Genomic DNA, 20,520 nt, shown 5'->3' with positions numbered 1-20,520 from the left:
GTTGGAAAAGGTTCTGAAAGGGGAGAAAGAGGTGCCATGATAGATGTTTACGAAATTACACATGGCATGGAAAAAGTGGACAGAGAGAGATTTTTCTCCTGCACTTACACACTAGAACTCATGGACATTCAATGAAGCTGGATTCAATGAAGATTCAGGACAGGTAAAAGAAACTATCTCTTCACTCAGTGCATAAACAATAGGTCATGAAGCTGGATACTTTTAAAAGGTGATTAGACCATTGGTAGGCAAACCAAGGCCCGGGGACCGGATCCAGCCCAATCACCTTCTAATTCTGGCCCGCGGACGGTCTGGGAATCTGTGTGTTTTTACATGAGTAGAATGTGTCCTTTTATTTAAAATGCATCTCTGGGTTATTTGTGGGGCCTTCCTGGTGTTTTTACCTGACTAGAATGTGTGCTTTTATTTAAAATGCATCTCTGGCTTATTTGTGGGACATAGGAATTCGTTCATCCCCCTCCCCCCAAATATAGTCTGGCCACCCACAAGGTATGAGGGACAGTGGACCAGCCCCTGCTGAAAAAGTTTGCTGACCCCTGGATTAGACAGATAAGGCTATCAATGGCTACAAGCCATGATGGCTATGCTTTGCCTCCACTGTAGGAGGCAGTAATGCTTTTTAATACCAGTTGCTGGAAGTCACAGGATAGGAGAGGGTGGTTGTGCTCCACTCATGTTTGGGGCTTCCCCAGGCATCCGGACAGCTACTTTGAGAATAGGATGATGTACTAGATGGGCCATTGGCCTTATGTTCTTATAATGAAAGAAACTTAATATATTTTAAGATGTAAATCGTTCACCTTTCCGTAAAGTTTGCCATCATCTGCATGTGGACTCTGTCCTTTCAGCAGTACTTTATGTTTAGCCTGCACATTCTTCATGGCTTGATGAAATTCCTGTTTGTTCTCATCTGGAGATTTCAGCATAAACTCTGACATTGCAGAAGATCTTCCTTTCATTGTTGACTAACCAAAAAAGAAAGAAAGAAAGTCAAGAAGAAATTTCAAGTGTTTAATTTGTGCTGTGTAATGAGAGCTGTTACATGGTCCTGCATATTGTGAAGTGTGCTGTTTTCCATGTATTGAGAATAAAGTTCTTTTGTTTAAAAAAACAAACAAAGCTGTGCATTTATACATATACAAAGATTGCATTTGTTCATTATTATTTTTACTACTACTGAATTGAAAGGGTACTTTTCCGCTCCTCTGTGGTCCAGGTCCATTAAGCAGCTTATAGTCAACACAATACAAAACCCCCACAAAGATTATGAAATTATGACAACTCTAAGCCAGATCTATGCAACATAAATGCTTCAAAAGAGCAAGTCAGGTGTTCATATACTAGATTCAAACTTCAGAGGTTTAGCCCTGTCTTGTGGCAGCTTAAAGACTAAGAACTTCAACTTTGTTATTTCCAACAATCCTTAAAGAAAAACATGTTTTTTTTACCATCTGAAATATGAATATTGAATATCTGAAATATATGGATGGTTAAAGCTTCTTATCGTATAAACCGCATAAAACTGAAGAATACACATTTAAACTTAGATGGTACCTTCACTGCTGAGAAAGTTTGTGATTAGACATGTTACTGTAAATGATTTCAACACAGCAAGTGGATTGTTAAAACCATAACAAAGGATACACTTCTCACTTATATCAATATCAGGGCCGGCTCTAGGTAGAGTCCCGGTGGTGCGGGGTGCCAGGGCACCGGGCTGGTAGGCAGGGCGCTGTGCGGCAAAGCCGCGCAGAAGCCATACTGCACCTGCGAGGGCGCCGGAGTGATCTCTGCCCCTCAGCGCCAGGGCGCGCGACCTGCTCAAGACTGCCCTGATCAATATAAAGCTTGCTTTATAGCCCTCAATTTGCTGATCTCCATATCTACTAAGCTTTTGAAGATATAGAAACTGCAGTGGTTGTGGGGCTCAGTAAAAAAACTTAGTGAAGATAATACACAAATGCAACATAAAAGTATCATTGGGAATAATTCAGAGTACTACAATGTAAGTGTGCTCAAAATGAGAAAAATAGCAGACAAATGCAAGGGCGCTGCATTTGCAAGATCTTAAAAACACCAAACAGTTATATACATTCAGTTATATACATTCAGACAAAAATCCACGAAGTCTGCATTTTACAAAGAGCTCCTAAATCTTGCATCAGTGAAACCAGTAAAAAATACTTTCGTTTCTTTAAAAAGAAAACAACAGTAGTGGCAGATAATCATGATTTGGAAATTTTTGGATTCTTCACATAAGCATAAGCATATATTTTGTGCTTCAGACATTGATTGAAATGCTTTATCACAGAGAAAGGGTTATTTTAAATATGTTGCTACCATGAAGCATTAGTTTTTGTTTAGTGACGGCTCTATTCATATTTTATAAAAAGAAATCCTTAATTTAACAGCACTTTACCATTTTACCTCTGCCAGTTTTCGTTGACCAGCTTTCACGATTCCACATCCAGCATCCCCAGCAATCCTTGTGTAATGTCACTGCCCTCCATTTACATCAGAAAAGAGCTTTTGTGTTGGGAATCTAACCATAATCAGGCCAGAAGGCAAGGCTATTGTCAAGAGGCACAGCTTGTGCAGCGGCTGCAGCAGCAGCCTGGTTTAGCATGTCCAATGCAAAGAAAACAATGGAAAAAAGGAGGCAGAACTGGAGCTTGAAGAAAGATGTTCAAACACCTGGAATTGCTTCCTTCTCCTGCTACCATCACCAGTGCTGCTTTTGGGAAGTTTTACATTTTAGTGCAGAGATACATATACCATTCAGACTTCAAAACAATCTTTTGTGAGCCTTCCTGTCTGCATGTAATCAAAACTATCACATATATAGTAACATATATAGTAACATTTACAAATATTTTCCTCATTTTATGCCATATTTTATGGGTTTCCATGAATTTCCTTTTAAAGACTTAAACTATTTGCAGATACCTAGAAGGTGAGTATAAATCGACCATATCGTGCAATAGCTGGGGCTGCTAATTACAGGCTAAATATAGCGTCCATTGTCATTAACCAAACATACACTCCTCACACATTGCTTATTGAACTGGTATATGAGATGTATTTGGGCCAGCCAAACTAGAGGCGAACCTATCATTTTCAAATAAAGTACTAGTTCACAATTGATCCTCCCAAGCACACATCTTAAGAAAAGGAAGACAAGTACATTCTATCTTTTTATCTGAAGAAGTGTGCATGCACACAAAAGCTCATACCGTACCTATGACAAACTTAGTTGGTCTCTAAGGTGCTGCTGGAAGGAATTTATTTTATTTTTTAATGTCACCTCTCTAGAGATTTTTTTGGAGGGAGATATTTTCGTTTTTTTCATTTCATTTCATACGCCAGGAACTTTATGCCTTCTTTCCCGATTGCCACTGTCAGTTTTTTTTTTATTATGACTATCTTGCACTACCAAGGTTACAAGGACGAGCCCATTCCACATATAGATGGTTTGGATACTAATGATTAGTAAAGAAGCTGAACCACCATAGCCAAACTTTCATGTTCCAAGTTTATCCCATGAAGCTGAATGTTGGAATATAACATAGTTAAACTGTATAATTCACCCCCACAAGAGGTAATGATGGCCAGCAACGCGAGTTGCTTTAAAAGGGAACAGATGAATGGGTGATAAGGCTGTCAAAGACTACTTGCCATGATGGCTAGGTTTCTTCCTCCACAGTTGGAGAGGCGAAGTGACTCTGAATACCAGTTGCTGGGAATCCCCCATGGGGAGAGTGCTCTTGGGACCTCTTTGCAGAATCCCATGGGCATCTTGTTCACCATTATGAAAACAGGATGCTATGATGGATCTTTGGCAGAACTCTTACGTTCTTAGGAGTTAATATGCATAAAGTTCAGAAACATATTTAGCACTTGAATTTATAGGACACTAAAGAAAAATATAATTTTTTGTACCTTGTAATGGTAAGAATTGCCTTCCCAACCATTTGACACGGTGATATTATGTAAGTTCTTTGCTGATGCAGCAGCTGTACAAAGCTGGTCAGTCAAACTTGAATCTTTTTTATCAGCTGCTGAAAAGGACACATGAAGAACATTACACTACTGAATTGTTCATTCATTCATTCAGAGAACCTAGTTAATTGTCCTAGTTATGAGCTGGCCTGCTTAAATGTTCTGGGAGCAGACCTGAGTGCAGATTATGGCAGCAAGGTCTGCTCCCTGCCCCCCCCCCCGGCCAATGCAGATTGGTTCAGAATTAAAATCTGGGTCTGATGGGTCCCCAGAATGCACCATGGCAACCAGGTGGATGGGGTGTGTGTGAAGGAGCCACCGCGCCGGGTCACAACCACCACCCAGCCATGATTGTCCTAGTTACCTGAGTTATGTGCTTGATTAACTTGCATTCCAACATCTGGAAACTTTTCTGTTCTTGGATGAAGTATATGTCTGCACTGTGAACTATCTGAAGTTTTCTTTGAGTAGTTTGCATCTTTAGGGCTGGGTGATCCATTGTGTATTACGGGAAAGGCTGTCCTTTCTGCAGTGTAAGCAGCACCTAAATTATGGTTGAGCATAGGAGTACATACTTTGAAAGCAACTTCATCTCCAATTATATCATCAACAACATTTTGGTTATTGTCTGATGAATTTTTATGTCCTCCTCCTGTGTTTTCTAGAGTGGCATCAGAAAAATGTGCCAGTGTGCTCTCTGACTGACTAGATCTCAAAATTTTCCATTCAAGAGGTAGGAGAGAATGGGAAGAAGTTAAAGATAATATGCTATCAGCAGAGCCTCCTAACCTATACCGTGAGCGTCTCAAGGAGTCTTCCTCCTGGCTAGGTAAAGCCTGTGGATCCCAATCTGTTATCAGCACAAGTGGATCTTTCATTACTGGTTCTTTTTCAGTGTCCGTGTGAATGTTCTCCCTCGCAGTAGCATCATCTTCAGCATTGCTGATAGTTCCTGGAGAAGCCAACCAATCATCTGTCTCTAGATGAGCTCCCTTCACAAGATTTGAGTTTTCTGTGGTTGAGTTTGATGTTGCCTCCATTGTAACCGTCAGATCCCATCAACTCTGATGGCTCTTTGCGAACCCTAACAAGAGAAGAGTAAAAACAAACAAAACAAACCCACAGACATTAAAAGATGCAAAACATTTTTCAGACATCTTGTGCATCTTGCAAAAATGGGGAAATTTCTCTGCTTCTTGCTACTGCATTTTTATGCTTGTGTATTACTAAACAATATGTGGGAAAATGTAAGGGAAATATATTTCACTCTTTCTGACTAATTCCATTAACATGCTGCTGTAGAGATTGCAAAACTCCTTCTCAAAATAGTTTTCTTCCTCTTTAGTCTTAGGAGGGTGCCTTTAATCTGTTAATCTCCCACTGGGTATTTATGTCCTTCTCATGCTGATGTTTTATGTATTTTATTAAATAAATAAAATTAATGTTGAATCCCAATTCTGTCTTCTATGGCATTCGCTACTCCTCCCAGGTTGGAGTCATCTGCAAACTGGATGAGCATCTCAATTCCTTTGTCCAAGTCATTTATAAAGCTGTTGAACAACGATGGGCCCAGGAAAGAACCCTACAGCACCCCACCCGTCACTTTCATTGGGTTTTTCCATTTCTATGCTTGGTTATGTTTCATGTGAATATTAAACCATTTATCATCATTGTAGCCAGGGGACAGCATCTGCCCTGAAAGTATGGCAGAAGCTACCGAACCAGCTAGAAATTGCTACTTTTGCTCTCTGGCGACAAAGGCTGGGACATGATGCCTCAGGGATTGAACGCAGATACTAATAAGGACATGATGGCTGCTGCTGCTGCTGCTTCCTTCAAAATGCAAGTAAATGTCGCAACCAGAGAACTGCGTAGCAAAGTGGCTTGGTGGCAAGTGTTATTTTTAAGGTTATAATTAGGTAGTATCTGAAAACACATTAGCCATCATTAAATGTAGCTATCTCAACTTAATAAGACAGTGTAAATTAACAGAGTGGTAATATTAAAACCTATTTAGTAAGACTTAACTGTTAATGATTTATGTCTATGCAATTATTTCTTAATATACATTAAGAGCATTTTTTATGAGCATGCAGTAACTGTTCATGCTCGTTTTAAAGTGCATTTGGGAATGTTACTGTAAATTAAAAGAGTTAATGAAGCTTAGTATTATGGACAGCAAAGACACATCAAGTTGGAGTGCATACTTTTCTGTGGTGAAATATTGAAGTTTAATATTTAATATCCCATAGAGTATTATCTCAGCATTAGAACACTTATTTCATGCTGTGTTTTCAACACAGAGGTTAACTGTGTGAAACAAAATAATAACTAAATATTCATTTTTTTAATTGGAGGTTATAACTAGAACAAGGGCTATGCCAGAAAATCTGTGACTTTCATGTTGTTGTTGTTGTTGTTGTTTAGTCATGTCCGACTCTTCGTGACCCCATGGACCATAGCACACCAGGCACTCCTGTCTTCCACTGCCTTCCTCAGTTAGGTCAAACTCATGTTCGTAGCTTCGAGAACACTGTCCAACTATCTTGTCCTCTGTTGTTCCCTTCTCCTTGTGCCCTCAATCTTTCCCAATCTTTCATAGGGAACTTTTAATGGCTGTTTAGGTTGGTTGTTATCACCCTACTGCCTTTCCCAATGTGGGACATTCACTTATGAATGGGAATAAATGTTGTTCATCTTGCCTTTACCTCCTCAATTATTCAATCAGAATACTTATTATGGGTTCAGTACAGTCCCATTGAAATTAATGAACATGACTAAGTTAGGTACATTAATTTCAAAGGGTCTGTTCTGTAACTGAACCCTACCCTATGAAATAAAAGCCCGACCTAAGAACTAGCTTCTAGCTTTATTTTGTGTAGAATAATATTTCTATATAGTGAATTAATTGAAGATGCAAAAGAATGAAAAAGATTTGTTCTACGTGTCATATATTTTTCGTACTGTGGATCTGCAGAATTGTGTTTAAAAGCCCATTTCCAATTTTACACTGTGCTCAATGCATTAAAATGCTTGTAGCAGTTATTGCCAATTTAAAAGTTGAGAGCACAATGTTTCCCAATGGAATGTTAGGGGAGAGGGGTTCTTATCCAGAGGATGAGGAAAGTTATACCAGAGTATTATCAGTGTTCTAGCATCTGGGTTTCTAGTAGCAAAAACAACAGCTCAGAGATTTAATGGTGTACAGCAGCATGGGCTCTCCTCTCACAAGCAACAACAACCTATGTTATCATATACAACAATGCTTGCAAGCTAGTTGACTTGCCATTAATTATGGTGGGTTTGAGATTACAGGTACAAGAAGAGATATAGCCCAGGTGTGCAAGTATCAGTCCCCTCTCCCCACAACAATTTTGAGACATAAGTATACTAGTCATTCCCCCCCCTTTCCTGTGAACCATGGGACTTGTAGTTCTGTGAGGGCCTTTAAAAAGAATTATCAGCATCTCGCCACAATTCCCTGTATGACTTGGTGGGGAAGTTGTGATTATTACATTTGTATTGACTGTCACAACAGTGGAGCCTCACACAGATCAGATAGTTTTGGAATTGAGTCAGGGCTGTATGGTCGCAGCAATAATCTTGGATGTGTCCCTACCCCCACCCCGTGCTCCTGATCTTTACTTTTGACTCTTCCGTGGAGGAATGGACATACGGTACTGATGACAAGCTGTTTATGAAAAAGAACACATTGCACATCTTTTTTAAGGCCATTGCTCTCTGTGGATCAGGTTATGCTTGTAGGGTTTGTTTGTTGTTCTTGCATTTATATCCTGCCTTTCACAAGAACATAAGAAGAGCCCTTCTGGACGGGGCCGAAGGACCACATAGCTCAGTATTCCCAGTGCATCCAACATATAGGAAGCCTACAAGCAGGACCTGACTGCAACTCCAGTCTCCCCACTTTTGATTTCCAGCAACTGATATTCAGAGGCATACTGCCTCCAGCAGTGGGAGGAGGAGATAGCTGGTAACCATTGATCAAACACAGGTAGAACACAGTCATCATAGGTAGCAACCATTGCACATGAATTCCCATGATCCTCTTTCAAAGCCGACACTGTTAGTGGCCATGACTATCACACACTGCTTGCCTTTTTCCTAAAGGAAAAAGCCCCAAATTTTGTAACATTTTCTCAAAGGGTAGTTGCTCCAATCACTTGATCATTTCGGTTGCCCATTTCTGAAACCTTTCCATTTCTACATCTCTCTCTCCCTCTCTCTCTCTCCCTCTCTCTCTTTCTCTCTTTTGACGAGGTGACCAAGCATGTACACAGTATTCCAAATGTAAGAGCATTATAAAATATAGGGCTAGGCAGTTTTATTTTCAATCCCCTTCCTAAAGATCCGCAACATAGAATTCACCTTTATCTGCAGTTCTGACCCAAACCTGCCTAGCTCCAGCAAAGCAGTAACCTCAGCCAAACCTTGTGCAGACACCATTTGCATGCGAAAGTCATGGACTCCCTTGAGGCTCAAGAAAAACCATAAACAGGAAAGTGTCACAAAGCTTGTGGTAATCAAATTTATTACTTTCCTCAGCAGGGAAATTATACTGGATCCATGGTGATAGATAATTTTCCCTTTAAAGAGAGACTAAATACTTGTAGTGGGAAAGCAGAAAACACTTGGGGCAGGCATTAAGCACTTGGGGCAGGCATCTGGAATAATGTCAACCAGGACAAAGATGCTGATCTATAAGCCTTGTATTCTTAGTAAATCTGTTGTAAGGCAGTGGGGAAATGGATAATTTCCAGCTTTGAAGAAGTGGTAACTCAACAGTTTTTTTCCTGTTTACAGTGCATTTCTTAGCAACATAAGGCTACCGATGCATTATCCTTGCCCCACCCAACTTCTCAAGCATCTTGACTCAAATAGGGACATCTATCTATATAGTTAGCTATTTATATTCATATCTCAAGCCGGGGTAACAACAGCATTAAAAGAATCAACAACAAATGTAATATTTAAATCAAGCAGGCATTCAAAATGAATGTGGTATACCAAAGAAAATGGACTCAAGACAGCCAATTCTAACTTAAAACAAATAAAGAAAAATCCTGAGGTTTTCTGGCCTCTTCAACAGAAAATGTAGTCGAAATTACTCTCCAAAGGAAGATCATAATAAAGAAACTGGAAGGTGCCATTAAAGACCAGTTTTGAAGTTTGCACCCACCAGTGGAAGAGGAATAGACTAAAATAGTTACATTTTAGAGGGCACCAAAGTTTATATTTGGGACTATGATTTGAAGTGGTTACGAAGGAAAAGTTGAAGTATAATCTGAGTATGACAGGTAGAGGATTAACCCCACTGACTTGCGTGTGGAGGTCCCTAAAACACCCCCCCCCAATAAATCACACTTCACACAGAAATTTAGGTTTAAGGTTTTTGGCATAATTTTGGCCGCAACTTTTTTTAAAATACAGAATGTGAGTGGTTGCTTAGGCATTGGTTACGACTATATGACATCCGCCTGTCTGCGGAAGTCAGGGCGAGGAAAACAAATTGAGGAGAGAATGGAGACGGGGGGGGGGGCTGAAACTCTCCTCAACTATTCCCAGGAGCTCTTCCATGGCCCTATCCCCTTGTGGGGGGTACGGATGAAAGCATGGTGAGCCCCTGAATTCCTTTAATGGAATTTCCCGCAGCAGCAGCAGCAGCATTGTAGGGTCAGGCACGGCGAACCATTTCCCCTACAGCAACCATTGGAGGGGCCGGCACAGCCAACCATGGCCCCTCCACCAACCAGCAGCATTGAAGGGACTGGCACAGCCAATCCTGATCCCTCCACCAACCAATTTTTATTAACCAGTGCCTCACCACAACATTACAAGTTGTGATGAATTGCTACGCAGTAGGCGAAAACCAAGTGGCACCAGCCAATCAGCCAAATGGTAAAATTCCTACCAGGCCCCTGCCCCAAAAGCAGACGACCCCATGACAGGCATAGCAAGGTCAAACGCAACAGCCTAAATAAAGGGAGGGTGGGCGGGTGATCCGAAGCTCGTAGTGAAAGAGAAAGCCCACTCTGCGAGCCTTGAATATAAAGCCAGTAGGCTGTCAATCAAAAATTGCAACATAGAAATCTCCCCAACAACCCAAATTCTCCAATTACAGTTGTGGCCATCCATACGATCCCGCCCAACAGCAAGAGGAGGGTGTTTTGCTAGCCCCCACCGCAACACGTGGCTCTCCATGAAGGAGAACACGCTTTGTCACTTGTAAGGCTCTGGAGTGTGTTGGTGTGGGTGGTTTTATATATACCTTATTGGCCCAAATATAAGCCGCACCTGAATATAAGCCACACCTTTAAAATTGGAGAGGGGAGGGAACCCCCCCCCAAATATAAGTAGCTCCATTCCTAGCTGTTCTTGGCTGCATACTGGGGGGGGGGGGCGGCAGCGCACTGTGTTGCTGGGGGCCTTTCCCCTTCATCGCTCTCTCCCTTCCCTTGGGGGAGAGGACGGGGGACATACTTATTTTCGTTCCTCAGTTTTTGAAACATAACGTATGATTGCCACAGCTAGTGCACACAACATCAGTTGTACACGCGGCAAATTAATCATGAAGAAATATGTCATGGATAAATTAGGATACACAAAACTCTTTCACTATACTCTGATGTCACATTTTCTGTATTTTGCATAGAAACACAGAGAGTCTCGAACCTCAGAGAATGGCCATTCAACACAGCTATTTAATCTTTATTGCAGTGAAATGTCTCAATTGCAGCAGATGTTGACGGGGCCATCTGGAAGTAGTAGTGACAGGACAAATAAGTAAAATGCAGTTCTTTTTTTTTTACTGCTCCCCGAAGAAGCTTAACTAAAATGTCCTTTTAATTTAAAAGCATCTGGAGCTATTTATCACAAACAGTTTAACAATGCTACTGGCTGTTATGGGAAAATAAAGAACAAAATTGACTACAGAAGGTTGCAGAGCCCACTGCGGGAATTAAAGAATGTAAGTTAATTGTGGTTTCTGATTCTTTGTTATACTCATAAACATGCTTTAAACTGAATGTCTAAGGAGTGGTTTCTCAAACAGGACTACTAGTGCACTGTCCCACCAAAATCTGTCCCCTAAAATTCCCTTTAAAGACCATAAACCTATACTTTATGAGTGGCTGTGCAGAGAGGTGATTGGCTAGCCCACTGCAAAGACAGAAACAACTCCAAGGAGAAATTGTCTTTCTGCACAGCCAGTCACAAAGCATTGCTATGCAAGCAGCTCTCCCTCCACCTCTTGTCTCCAGGTTGGGGCACATTTTACCAGGGCTGCTGGATCCTCAATTTGGCCAGATTTCTATCTTCCTCTTGGATGGCAGCACTAGCCAATCAGGACACACAATTAGCATATCAAGACATGTCAGATTAACAAAGGTGTCAGGGTGGGCCTACAGCAGCCCCCCAGAGCCAGTCACAAGAATTATGCTTTTGCTGTTCTGAGCCTGTGCACTAGTAACTGTTTCTTTCTAGGCTGCAGAAACATGTTTTGGGAGCCAACAAGGCAAGAATCTTTTCAGTGTTTACAATCTGTGAAATCTGTTAATAATAATAATAATACAACCTGCAGTAGCAGCCTTATTATTTTTTTAACTAATGTGTGGTTACAATTTAGTTTGGCTGTTGAAAATGTAGTGAGTTTTCCATTTTGATTTATAGAATGAAGTATTTTCATAGACTTTGAGTGCAGCAGACTCCAAAATTTCCATTCTTGGGTAAGGTACATGTTGAGTATCTGCTTCTCCTGTAGCTCTTAAAAGCATAGGAGTATGGAGAAAAAGGGGGAGCAAGATCTACTGACTCTGATACAGTAAGCATAGATATCCATGTGATATAAATGTTGGATGATCATTAATATTATCACCATCCCAGAATTTACCAGATGCTTATTGTAAACAGTGATGTCAGAGGGAAACAAAATGCAAAAATGTAACTCTCCCCCCTCCCGCCTTCTACAAACAGGTACTGTACAGATAATTTTACTGGGCAATCCTATACATGCCTACTCAGAAGTAACCTCCATTGAGTTCAATAAGGCTTACTAACCCTAGATAAGAGAGTAGAAGGCTGCAGTCTTTGTTCATTTTGTGAAATACTGTAGTGCATATGATTTCTGACTAATATCTAAGGAAAGAGATTACCATAGCTGCCAAGTCCGGATCGTAAAGATCCGGGATCGGCAGCGCGCGCATAACCGGAAGTTGCGTGACGCAACTTCCGGTGGTGCTTCGCCCTTCTATGGGCACCAGAAAATGGCGGCGCCAGCGCCGGAAGTCGCTTCCGCGCATGACCGGAAACACGTAAAAGCGACTTCCGACGTCGGCACCGCCATTTTCTGATGCCCATAGAAGGGCAAACCGCAACCGGAAGTCGCGTCACGCAACTTCCGGTCATGCGCGGAAGCGACTTCCGACGCCGGCGACGCCATTTTCTGGTGCCCATAGAAGGGCAAAGTGGCACCAGAAAAATGGCCGCCGGGAAGAAGCAAATTAAAGGGACAATGCCGGGATTTTCCGCCAAACGGGAGACCGCCGGGAAACGGTAAGAAAAAAGGGGTTTTCCCGGCGGATACGGGATACTTGGCAGCTATGGATATTACCATCCACTGTTGAGTAAAATTTCTACATGCTAGGATTATTCTCCAATAGAAATCACTCGGCCCAATAAAGACCAGCTGGCACTGATAAGTATAAACTATCACAGGAACTAATAAGCACCCACTGGGAAAAAAGCCTTCTGTACATATCAGGAGAGGGAAGTTTGCATGCTTGCACTTTGTGTACAAAAGTGGCCACAATACCCACCCATGGTTTACAACAGCAGTGGGGAAAATTTGGCCCATGGATCTAATTATGCCCACCAAGCTTCCTCAGATATAAATTAACATAGTGAAAACCCTTAATGAGAGGTTTGTAAAGAAAAAGAACAATGATATAAAATGTGTTCTTTTTTCTCCATGCAAAATTCAAATTTCTGGAGATTTGGGATCTTGTTATGACCAGGAGAATGAATTTAGGTATATTTATTCTTCACATCATCTAAAAGCAGCAGATATGCAATATACTTCTAAAGTATAGTTGAGAATTAGCCTTCTTTCCATTCTTACTGACAAAGACTTCTGTGAAATCTGAAAGGTTGCACCTGCAGAAGCTGGCTGTAACATCTATCTCCAGTGATGTATGACACAAGAAAAGAATAAGGAAAAAAACACATAAAATGAAGTCAGGAGGTGACAAAACTGTAACAGAACCAAAGGCCTAAGGGATAAATATGTTTTGAAGTGAAAAAAGGAAGTGAAGGTTAATTAAACAATATCTGACAGCTCAATTTCATATGCAGCACATATTGAACAATGCAATGCATCAGGTAATTATCAGTATGCCCATAGGCTTGCCATATGTTCAGTAAATTATTCAAGTCATCAATTAATATTTACACACTGAAACCTTCTCCAACAAAGCAGCACACATACTGGAGAAGAATTCACCAAGAAGAAAGATAAATCTGGATTTAGGGGCCTGGGTTTTACTTTGGCATATATTTCAGAATTCTGAGGCAAACAAAGGCATTATCCCTAGTTACAGTACCTAAGGCAGCTGCCTACATATATTCATATTTCTTTTTATGCTTTATTCTGTGGAGATATGAATGCGAGTGGATTATAGATTTGCTTAATGAAAGTTTAAAAATAGAACTTATTTAACAGGATATGAAAATGGATTGAGCTGGAAGATGTTCACTTTCCAGAAACCACTATATAGTGTACAGATATATCCACTCTGTATGTAAGAGGGAGAAATTAGATGATTATTGCTAAGCTATTTGAAGCGCTTTTCCTTTAAACAGTGCACAGAATTCTCATTCCTTTGGAATACGGTAGTTATACAGGAGGTTATCTGAATGTTTATTTTCTTCCTTTTGCTTTCATTTTCCCCAATATAAACATTTTAAAAAAGCATTTTTGGTTCTCCAATGTGCAGTTTGTGGTCCCTTTGCATAGACCATTTGACCATCAACTTGACAGCTATAGAATTATTTTGCTGTCTCTCCCATTATTGATTTAAAGCCTTCCAGCATTTAAAGCCTCTGAAACATTTATTACCTCTGAAACCTTTCTTAAAATCAAAATCTCTTCTAGTTTTTCAAGTATATCCACATATTGCTTCAGATATTGAAGCAGATATTAGAATCTGAAAAAATGCCTGAGACTGCAGGTGGAAGTTGAAGCTTGCATGCAAGGATTTCCAAGCATTTTTGGTTGAAGAAACTTAGAAACCTCCCCGTGACTAGAATCCTGATAAGGCAGAGTTCTGGCCATGAGTAGCTTTATAACAAAACAGACCTCTGCAGACCTCTAAAAGAGGAGCCTACATAACTAGGGAGGTTGGGGGTGTGGCTTGAGTGTGCAACACTGTCCAAAGTTTAAAATGTCATATTGAGTATTTAGTGACCTGGATTTCAGGCTGTTTATTTAATAATAATAATAATAATAATAATAATAATAATAAATTTATTTATACTCTGCCCTCCCTGGCCAAGACCAGGCTCAGGACGGCTAACACTGAATATAAATACAGTAAAAACATTAAAAACAAAACAAAAAAGGAAAGAAGGAAAACAAAACAAAACAAACAGTTGATTAAAATATAAGTTAGAATACAGTTTAAAATGCAGCTTAAAATTTATATTATTGCAGCTGAAAAGGCTTCTAAATTTGTGTGGTAGCAGTAATGTTTAATTATTCCAAATAATGGCCACCGAAAGTTTAAAATAAATAAAAATGGTGAATTCCTAAAACTGTGTAGGAGGTCTTTCTCAGACTTCTTAGTAACAAGCAAACATCATCCCATAGAAATAAAATACTGGGGGACGGGGGGGGGCAGGTGAGCCCCACCTTGCATCATTGACCACATGACACAGTGCATGCACACCATTTGAATGGCAATGCCTATCAAATTTGTGGGGCCCTGGCCTCCTCAAATATTTCAATGGGGGGGGGGGCTGAAGGGACCTTGGCCCCTAGGAGTTGGCACCTATGCATAGAAAGGAATACTGAAAATCCCATTTACTGTAATATGCTTTGGCGTCAACACCCATACAGAAGGTTTTACTGGGAGAGTTCAATTGGTGCTAGTGGATTATTACTGTGGAGTAATCAGGGCTAAGAATAGTAATAAGCTCATCAGAATTGTCTCTCACCAGTAGTTTGTCACATTATTTGGTACTGGCTTTGGACTGCTTTCCTTAATCACTTTTCATAATTCCCATATTGAATTTTAAATTCACATTGCAATTTGACAGAAACGGATAAAGAAGCTTAAATCTAGTCAGAAGCCATAGAAACTTGTTAAGACATCATAAATCATGGACAAATATGACATTCAATGTATTTTGAAATCCAGGGTGTGATGAAATCAGAATCAAGGCACAGCTTTACAGGAGTCAATGACTGAGTGAATTCATCCATGGGAAGTCAACATGTATTTTTGTGTTTTTATATTGTAAACCATCCTGTAAAAACTCAAATGGAGGGCAGTATATTAATTAATTAACAAACAAAACTCACATTGACTATCATGGCACTGGATAAAAAGGTAAAGGTAAAGGGACCCCTGACCATTAGGTCCAGTCGTGACCGACTCTGGGGTTGCGCGCTCATCTTGCATTATTGGCCGAGGGAGCCGGCGTATAGCTTCCAGGTCATGTGGCCAGCATGACAAAGCCGCTTCTGGCAAACCAGAGCAGCACATGGAAACGCCGTTTACCTTCCCACTGTAGCGGTTCCTATTTATCTACTTGCATTTTGACATGCTTTCGAACTGCTAGGTTGGCAGGAGCTGGGACCAAGCAACGGGAGTTCACCCCGTCGCAGGGATTCGAACCGCCGACCTTCTAATCAGCAAGCCCTAGGCTCAGTGGTTTAACCACAGCACAATTAGGAAGGTGTGGGTTATTTATAGAATTCTTTATGTATTTAAGAGAATAAAAATGGCTTTCTGAAATTTCCTTCCAAAATCTACTTTGGAGAATCAAAATAAGAGGGAAATGACTATTGCTTAACTTTATACACAAACACCCACACACCCAATGTCAGTCAGCAATGTCATTCCCAAACTGTGAACAGATGTCAATACATACTTTTTTATGTTTCACTCTATTTTGTTCAGACAGAAGAAGAATCCAGTGGGATCAGACTAGACACCCATTCAGCCTAGTGTTGTCTTCCTAAAATGACCAACCTGACACCTATGAGAAGCCCAACAGCAGCGCAAACGTACAATAGCACTCGCCTGCTGGTGTTCCTCAGTAACTGGTACAGTATTTAGGAGCATACTGCTTTTGATACCGGATGCAGTATATATTTCACAAATTTGTCTTATCCCCTGTTAAAGTCATCCTAGTTGGTGGCATCACTACATGCATAGCTTAATTACGTGCTATGTGATGATGTACTTCCTTGGGGGTCTTGTCCAGAATCTCCCAGCATCTGGAATCATTGGATAATATCAGATTCTATAATTATGCGAATGGATTTCCACATGGTGCCTGATTTTATACATTGCTTTAATATTTTCTAATCTAAAAAGCCCAAACTTTGTAACCATTCTGCAAAGAGTAGCTGCTCTTTGCTCCATCCAGCCCCTTGATCATTTTAGTTACATGTTTGTGCAGAAGCATGGGGGAAAGGACGTGCTGGCTCCATCAGCTGGTCAAAAAAAGGAAAAAAAGAGCTACCAACTCAAGCAATGATGCCTTCAAGGAAATATCATCCTGGCACCAATGGATATAAGTGCCTACTCATCTCTTTGTTTTGGCCTCAAAGAATTGATATATGTTTTCTACCTTTGCTTTTCACTTCTCTTGTGCTTCTTTGTAAGCCTGATGGCACTGCGCCTGTCTGTTTTTTTAAATGATGTGAGATGTTTTAGGTGATAATTACATGAAAAACAGGATAAAGGTAGAGTAAAACTGAGATTCTTCCCGATTTGCTTGACACCATATCCTTGAACTAGAGTGACACCGCTCCCTCCCCTATCCTTGTAAAGCAGACATAGCAAACCCAGATCAGACACATTGTGATGGTTGCTCATCCTTGACCCTGTTTACTGGCACTCCTTGCAGCCCCCCCCCCACTGGATAAAAGTCCCTCACCTCTCTAACTCAGTATACACCCCCTGCAAGAAGGGGTAGTGGGCACTGGGCAGGGAAGAAAGCCTTTTGAATCCCCCCTCAGATCTGCTCTCTGTGTGCGGTATCTGTGGCGAGTGCATGTGCTGTTTGTGAGATAGGTGTGTGTGTGGATGGGGTGGCAATGCCTGCTTTAACTACACCCACTTTTGCTTTGGCCATGCCCACCAGTGGCATGTGGCACTCAGAGGGCTGGCCTACAGTGAATGCAACTTTCAAGCCAAAAAAAGCTAAGTTTTTTTCAGGATGCTTTTAATGTTTAATTGATTATTTTATTTTATCTCTCTGTTGGAAGCTTCCCAGAGTGGCTGGGGAAACCCTGCCAGATGAGCGGGGTAAAAATAATAAATTATTATTATTATTATTATTATTATTATTATTATTATTATTAAGTCGACACTGCTATATAGCATTTTTATCTAGCAATGACCACATATCCCATCTCACCCTTCATTCTACCAGGTTTCCACAATGCCTGCTATATTTATATTCTCCTTTAACATCAAGCACTCCAATTACTCCATTTGGGCTCAGAACCATTCAGCAATAGCAGAGAAACGTCCTTCTAAGCACCCTAAGTGCCACCCCAACAAGAGGGAAACCCAGCAGCCAAACCAAAGTTTCAACATCCCTAAAAACATACACCCCAAACCCCACTTTATTTAAGAGCTACCATTTCTTTGCAGCACAAAGTTGTTACGATGGCAGGTGGATTTCAATACTGCGTTGACAATCCTGCTGGCTACACGGTTTTTAACTTGTTAGGATGTTTCGCACAACTTTTTTTTTTAAAGTGAGATCCAAAATACAAGGAGCCACCTTGTGGATAATTTGTTTAGGGGACCCGAAGAGGCTTTCATTATAATTACTGCATCAAATACAACGTGGAAGAGGAATAATAATAATAATAATAATAATAATAATAATAATAATAATAATAATAATAATAATAATAATAATAATACCCTCCATGCAACCAGATATCAAGCCGTTAGCCGCCCACAGAGGAAATCACCGTATAATGACGACCATATTGCTGCCGCATTAAAACCCTCCGCTCCCCTCCCACCCCATAACTCCCTGCGCCATCAATGCTTCGGCAGCAAGGATCGCAGGGGAGCCGCCGACCTGCTTCGCCCCCTCCTCGCGGGAAGCTGCAACTTTCGTGTGAGGGAAAGGGCTATTTCCTCTCCCTGGGCTGGTTTTCCTACCTCGTCCAGTCCTGCCGCGTCTGAGAGCAACACGCGAATTAGCTAACGAGGCAGAGCGCGGAAGCCCGAGGCTGCAATCTCGTCTCCATTTACACGGGAGCAAAGCCCCGCCGAGGCGAAAACGCCCCAGTAAACAAGTTTTGTCGGTTTCCCTATTTCTCCGCCGCCTTTTCCCTTTCCTCCTTTTTTACTCTGGGAGGATCCCGACGACGACCCTCTCTCTACTCACCCTCTGATCTTCCTCCAACTCTCCCCATTTTGGTGCGCCTTTGCTGAGCCTTTTGCGGCGCGCGCGGCCTGAAGCCCGGGGAGGAGGAAAGACCAGGGCCGGTGCCGAGCTCCTGCTATACCGAAGGGCAAAAGCAGGTCGGCGCTTGCTTTCCTCCCCGCTCAGGCTGGCGGCTTTCTGAAAGCATCATGGCTTAGCCCCCAGTTCCCCTCGGCTGGAAGGAAAGACCGAGGCGGCTTGTTCACCTGCTGTGGCGACGCAGCCGCCGCCGCCGCCGCCTCCCTGCTCGCACGCGCTCCCTCGGGATGGCCGGGGGCCAAGCTAATAATAATGCCCGATTCGCCGGCTTTTCACAAAAGCTCCTCGCTGCTCTTCACAAAAACAGCTACTGCCCCAATGGCGGTGTTTTTGTTTCGTTTTGTTAGGTTGCTCTCACACGAGCAAACGCATCACCGGAGAGATGCTTCTGCGGAGGTTATTCGGAGGAAGAGTCTTTGCATAGTGTTAAGCGCCCTCATAAGGTTACCAAGCAAAAATAATAATAATAATAATAAAAACCAGCGCTAAGGAGAACCGTCACACCCTATGTGTAAAAATGGATTTCAGAAACCCTTTACTCAAATGCCTTCCTTCCACACATAGGATCCAAGGATGGTTTAGTCCTGCAGTAACTGAGGTTATTTGTGTATTAGGTGTTTTTATCCAGTCTTATTGTTTGAATTCTTGTCATTGCATCATTTCGTGATTGGCCAATATATTTCATTTGTTTTTCTTCATTACCCGAGTTGACCGAGTTTCATTTTCCTCAGTAGCCTTACAGAAGCAGATTTGGCTGGACAGTTTCCCCCTACTACAAACCACCACCTGAAATGAGGTCAGATGGATAACTTTGAATGTATTTTTAGTGGTGAGCATATACAGTGCTGACTCATTTATTATTTTGCATCAGTAAGGATGCACATAATCTGTAAATGAAAATTGAACCTGCCCAGGATGCCTGAACTGAAAAGCAGTCAATACACTTTTGAAGCTTGTTGGACTCCATAATGTCTTCCTAAGAAAAGGCTCACTAGCACTGTCATTTATGCTCTGTCACATGATTTGGTCCTGTTTTAAAATCACAGATCTTTTGCTCAGAGCTCATCAGTGACATAAATATGGTTTTGGACACCTTGAGATTTACAGGTGTTAATGTATTAAATTGTGTTCCAAGTCCTTTGGAATTTGACAGACAATTTAACTGGCTTCTAAGGGCATAAACATCTTACGACTCAGCTGGCAGCATGTAGTGACTTTCCATAAATGCAAGAAAGCTAATAAATTTTCTAACATGTAGATTGATTATATAGATCCATTTGTTTGAATGTCTGAACACTAGTTTGGTATGGACCACCAGTTGTACCTCATCTTCTTTCCTTCCTCTCCCTTGAAATTCACATGTCATACCCACATTTGTTTAATTCATAAATGCAGAGGATTTGTCAAGTTTCAGTTCTCTACAATAATTCATTTCATCACATCTGTAAATAACTTGCAGTCAATGATATCACCATGTTCAAGTTTATTATTATTACTACAGTACAGCTGCTGTCTACTGCTGAGAGCACATTACCTTCATTTCTCTGAAAACTGGGGTAATATATTTTGTTAATCAGTTGCTCAGTGTGAAGTGAATGAATAATAGCTATTACTTCAGAAAGAAGCTTCAGTTGGAGCATTATTTTTCTTTATGCCACTCCTGAATAATGTTCCTTCTCCAACTAACTTTGCCAAGAAGGTGAGGCCAAACTCTATTAAAAAATTAATGCAAGTTAAACATTGGCATTTTCTATTACAATTACTCCA

General features: G+C 41.2%; 1 protein-coding gene across 4 annotated transcripts in view; it reads right to left on the bottom strand.

Moving 5' to 3' along the window:
• Positions 1-18,977, bottom strand: part of LOC118084806 (uncharacterized) — a 32,023-nt gene extending 13,046 nt beyond the window's left edge. Inside the window, exons 1-4 of one of the 4 annotated variants that reach the window (XM_035114794.3) lie at positions 18,676-18,977; positions 4,385-5,104; positions 3,961-4,079; positions 822-986 (exon numbers count right to left, since the gene is read on the bottom strand). In XM_035114794.3, the coding sequence (XP_034970685.3) occupies positions 822-986; positions 3,961-4,079; positions 4,385-5,060 (960 nt within the window). In that variant the 5' untranslated portion in view covers positions 5,061-5,104; positions 18,676-18,977. The remainder of the gene's footprint in view (positions 1-821; positions 987-3,960; positions 4,080-4,384; positions 5,105-18,675) is intronic. The other 3 variants (XM_035114798.3, XM_035114796.3, XM_088668725.1) reach the window with 3 other exon arrangements.
• Between the last annotated feature and the right edge of the window lie 1,543 nt (positions 18,978-20,520).

This window comes from Zootoca vivipara, chromosome 4 (assembly GCF_965207765.1).
Source record: "Zootoca vivipara chromosome 4, rZooViv2.hap1.1, whole genome shotgun sequence".
Lineage (NCBI taxonomy): Eukaryota > Metazoa > Chordata > Lepidosauria > Squamata > Lacertidae > Zootoca > Zootoca vivipara.
The sequence above is the reverse complement of the archived record's forward strand: the minus strand, read 5'-3'. Positions and strand labels throughout refer to the sequence as shown.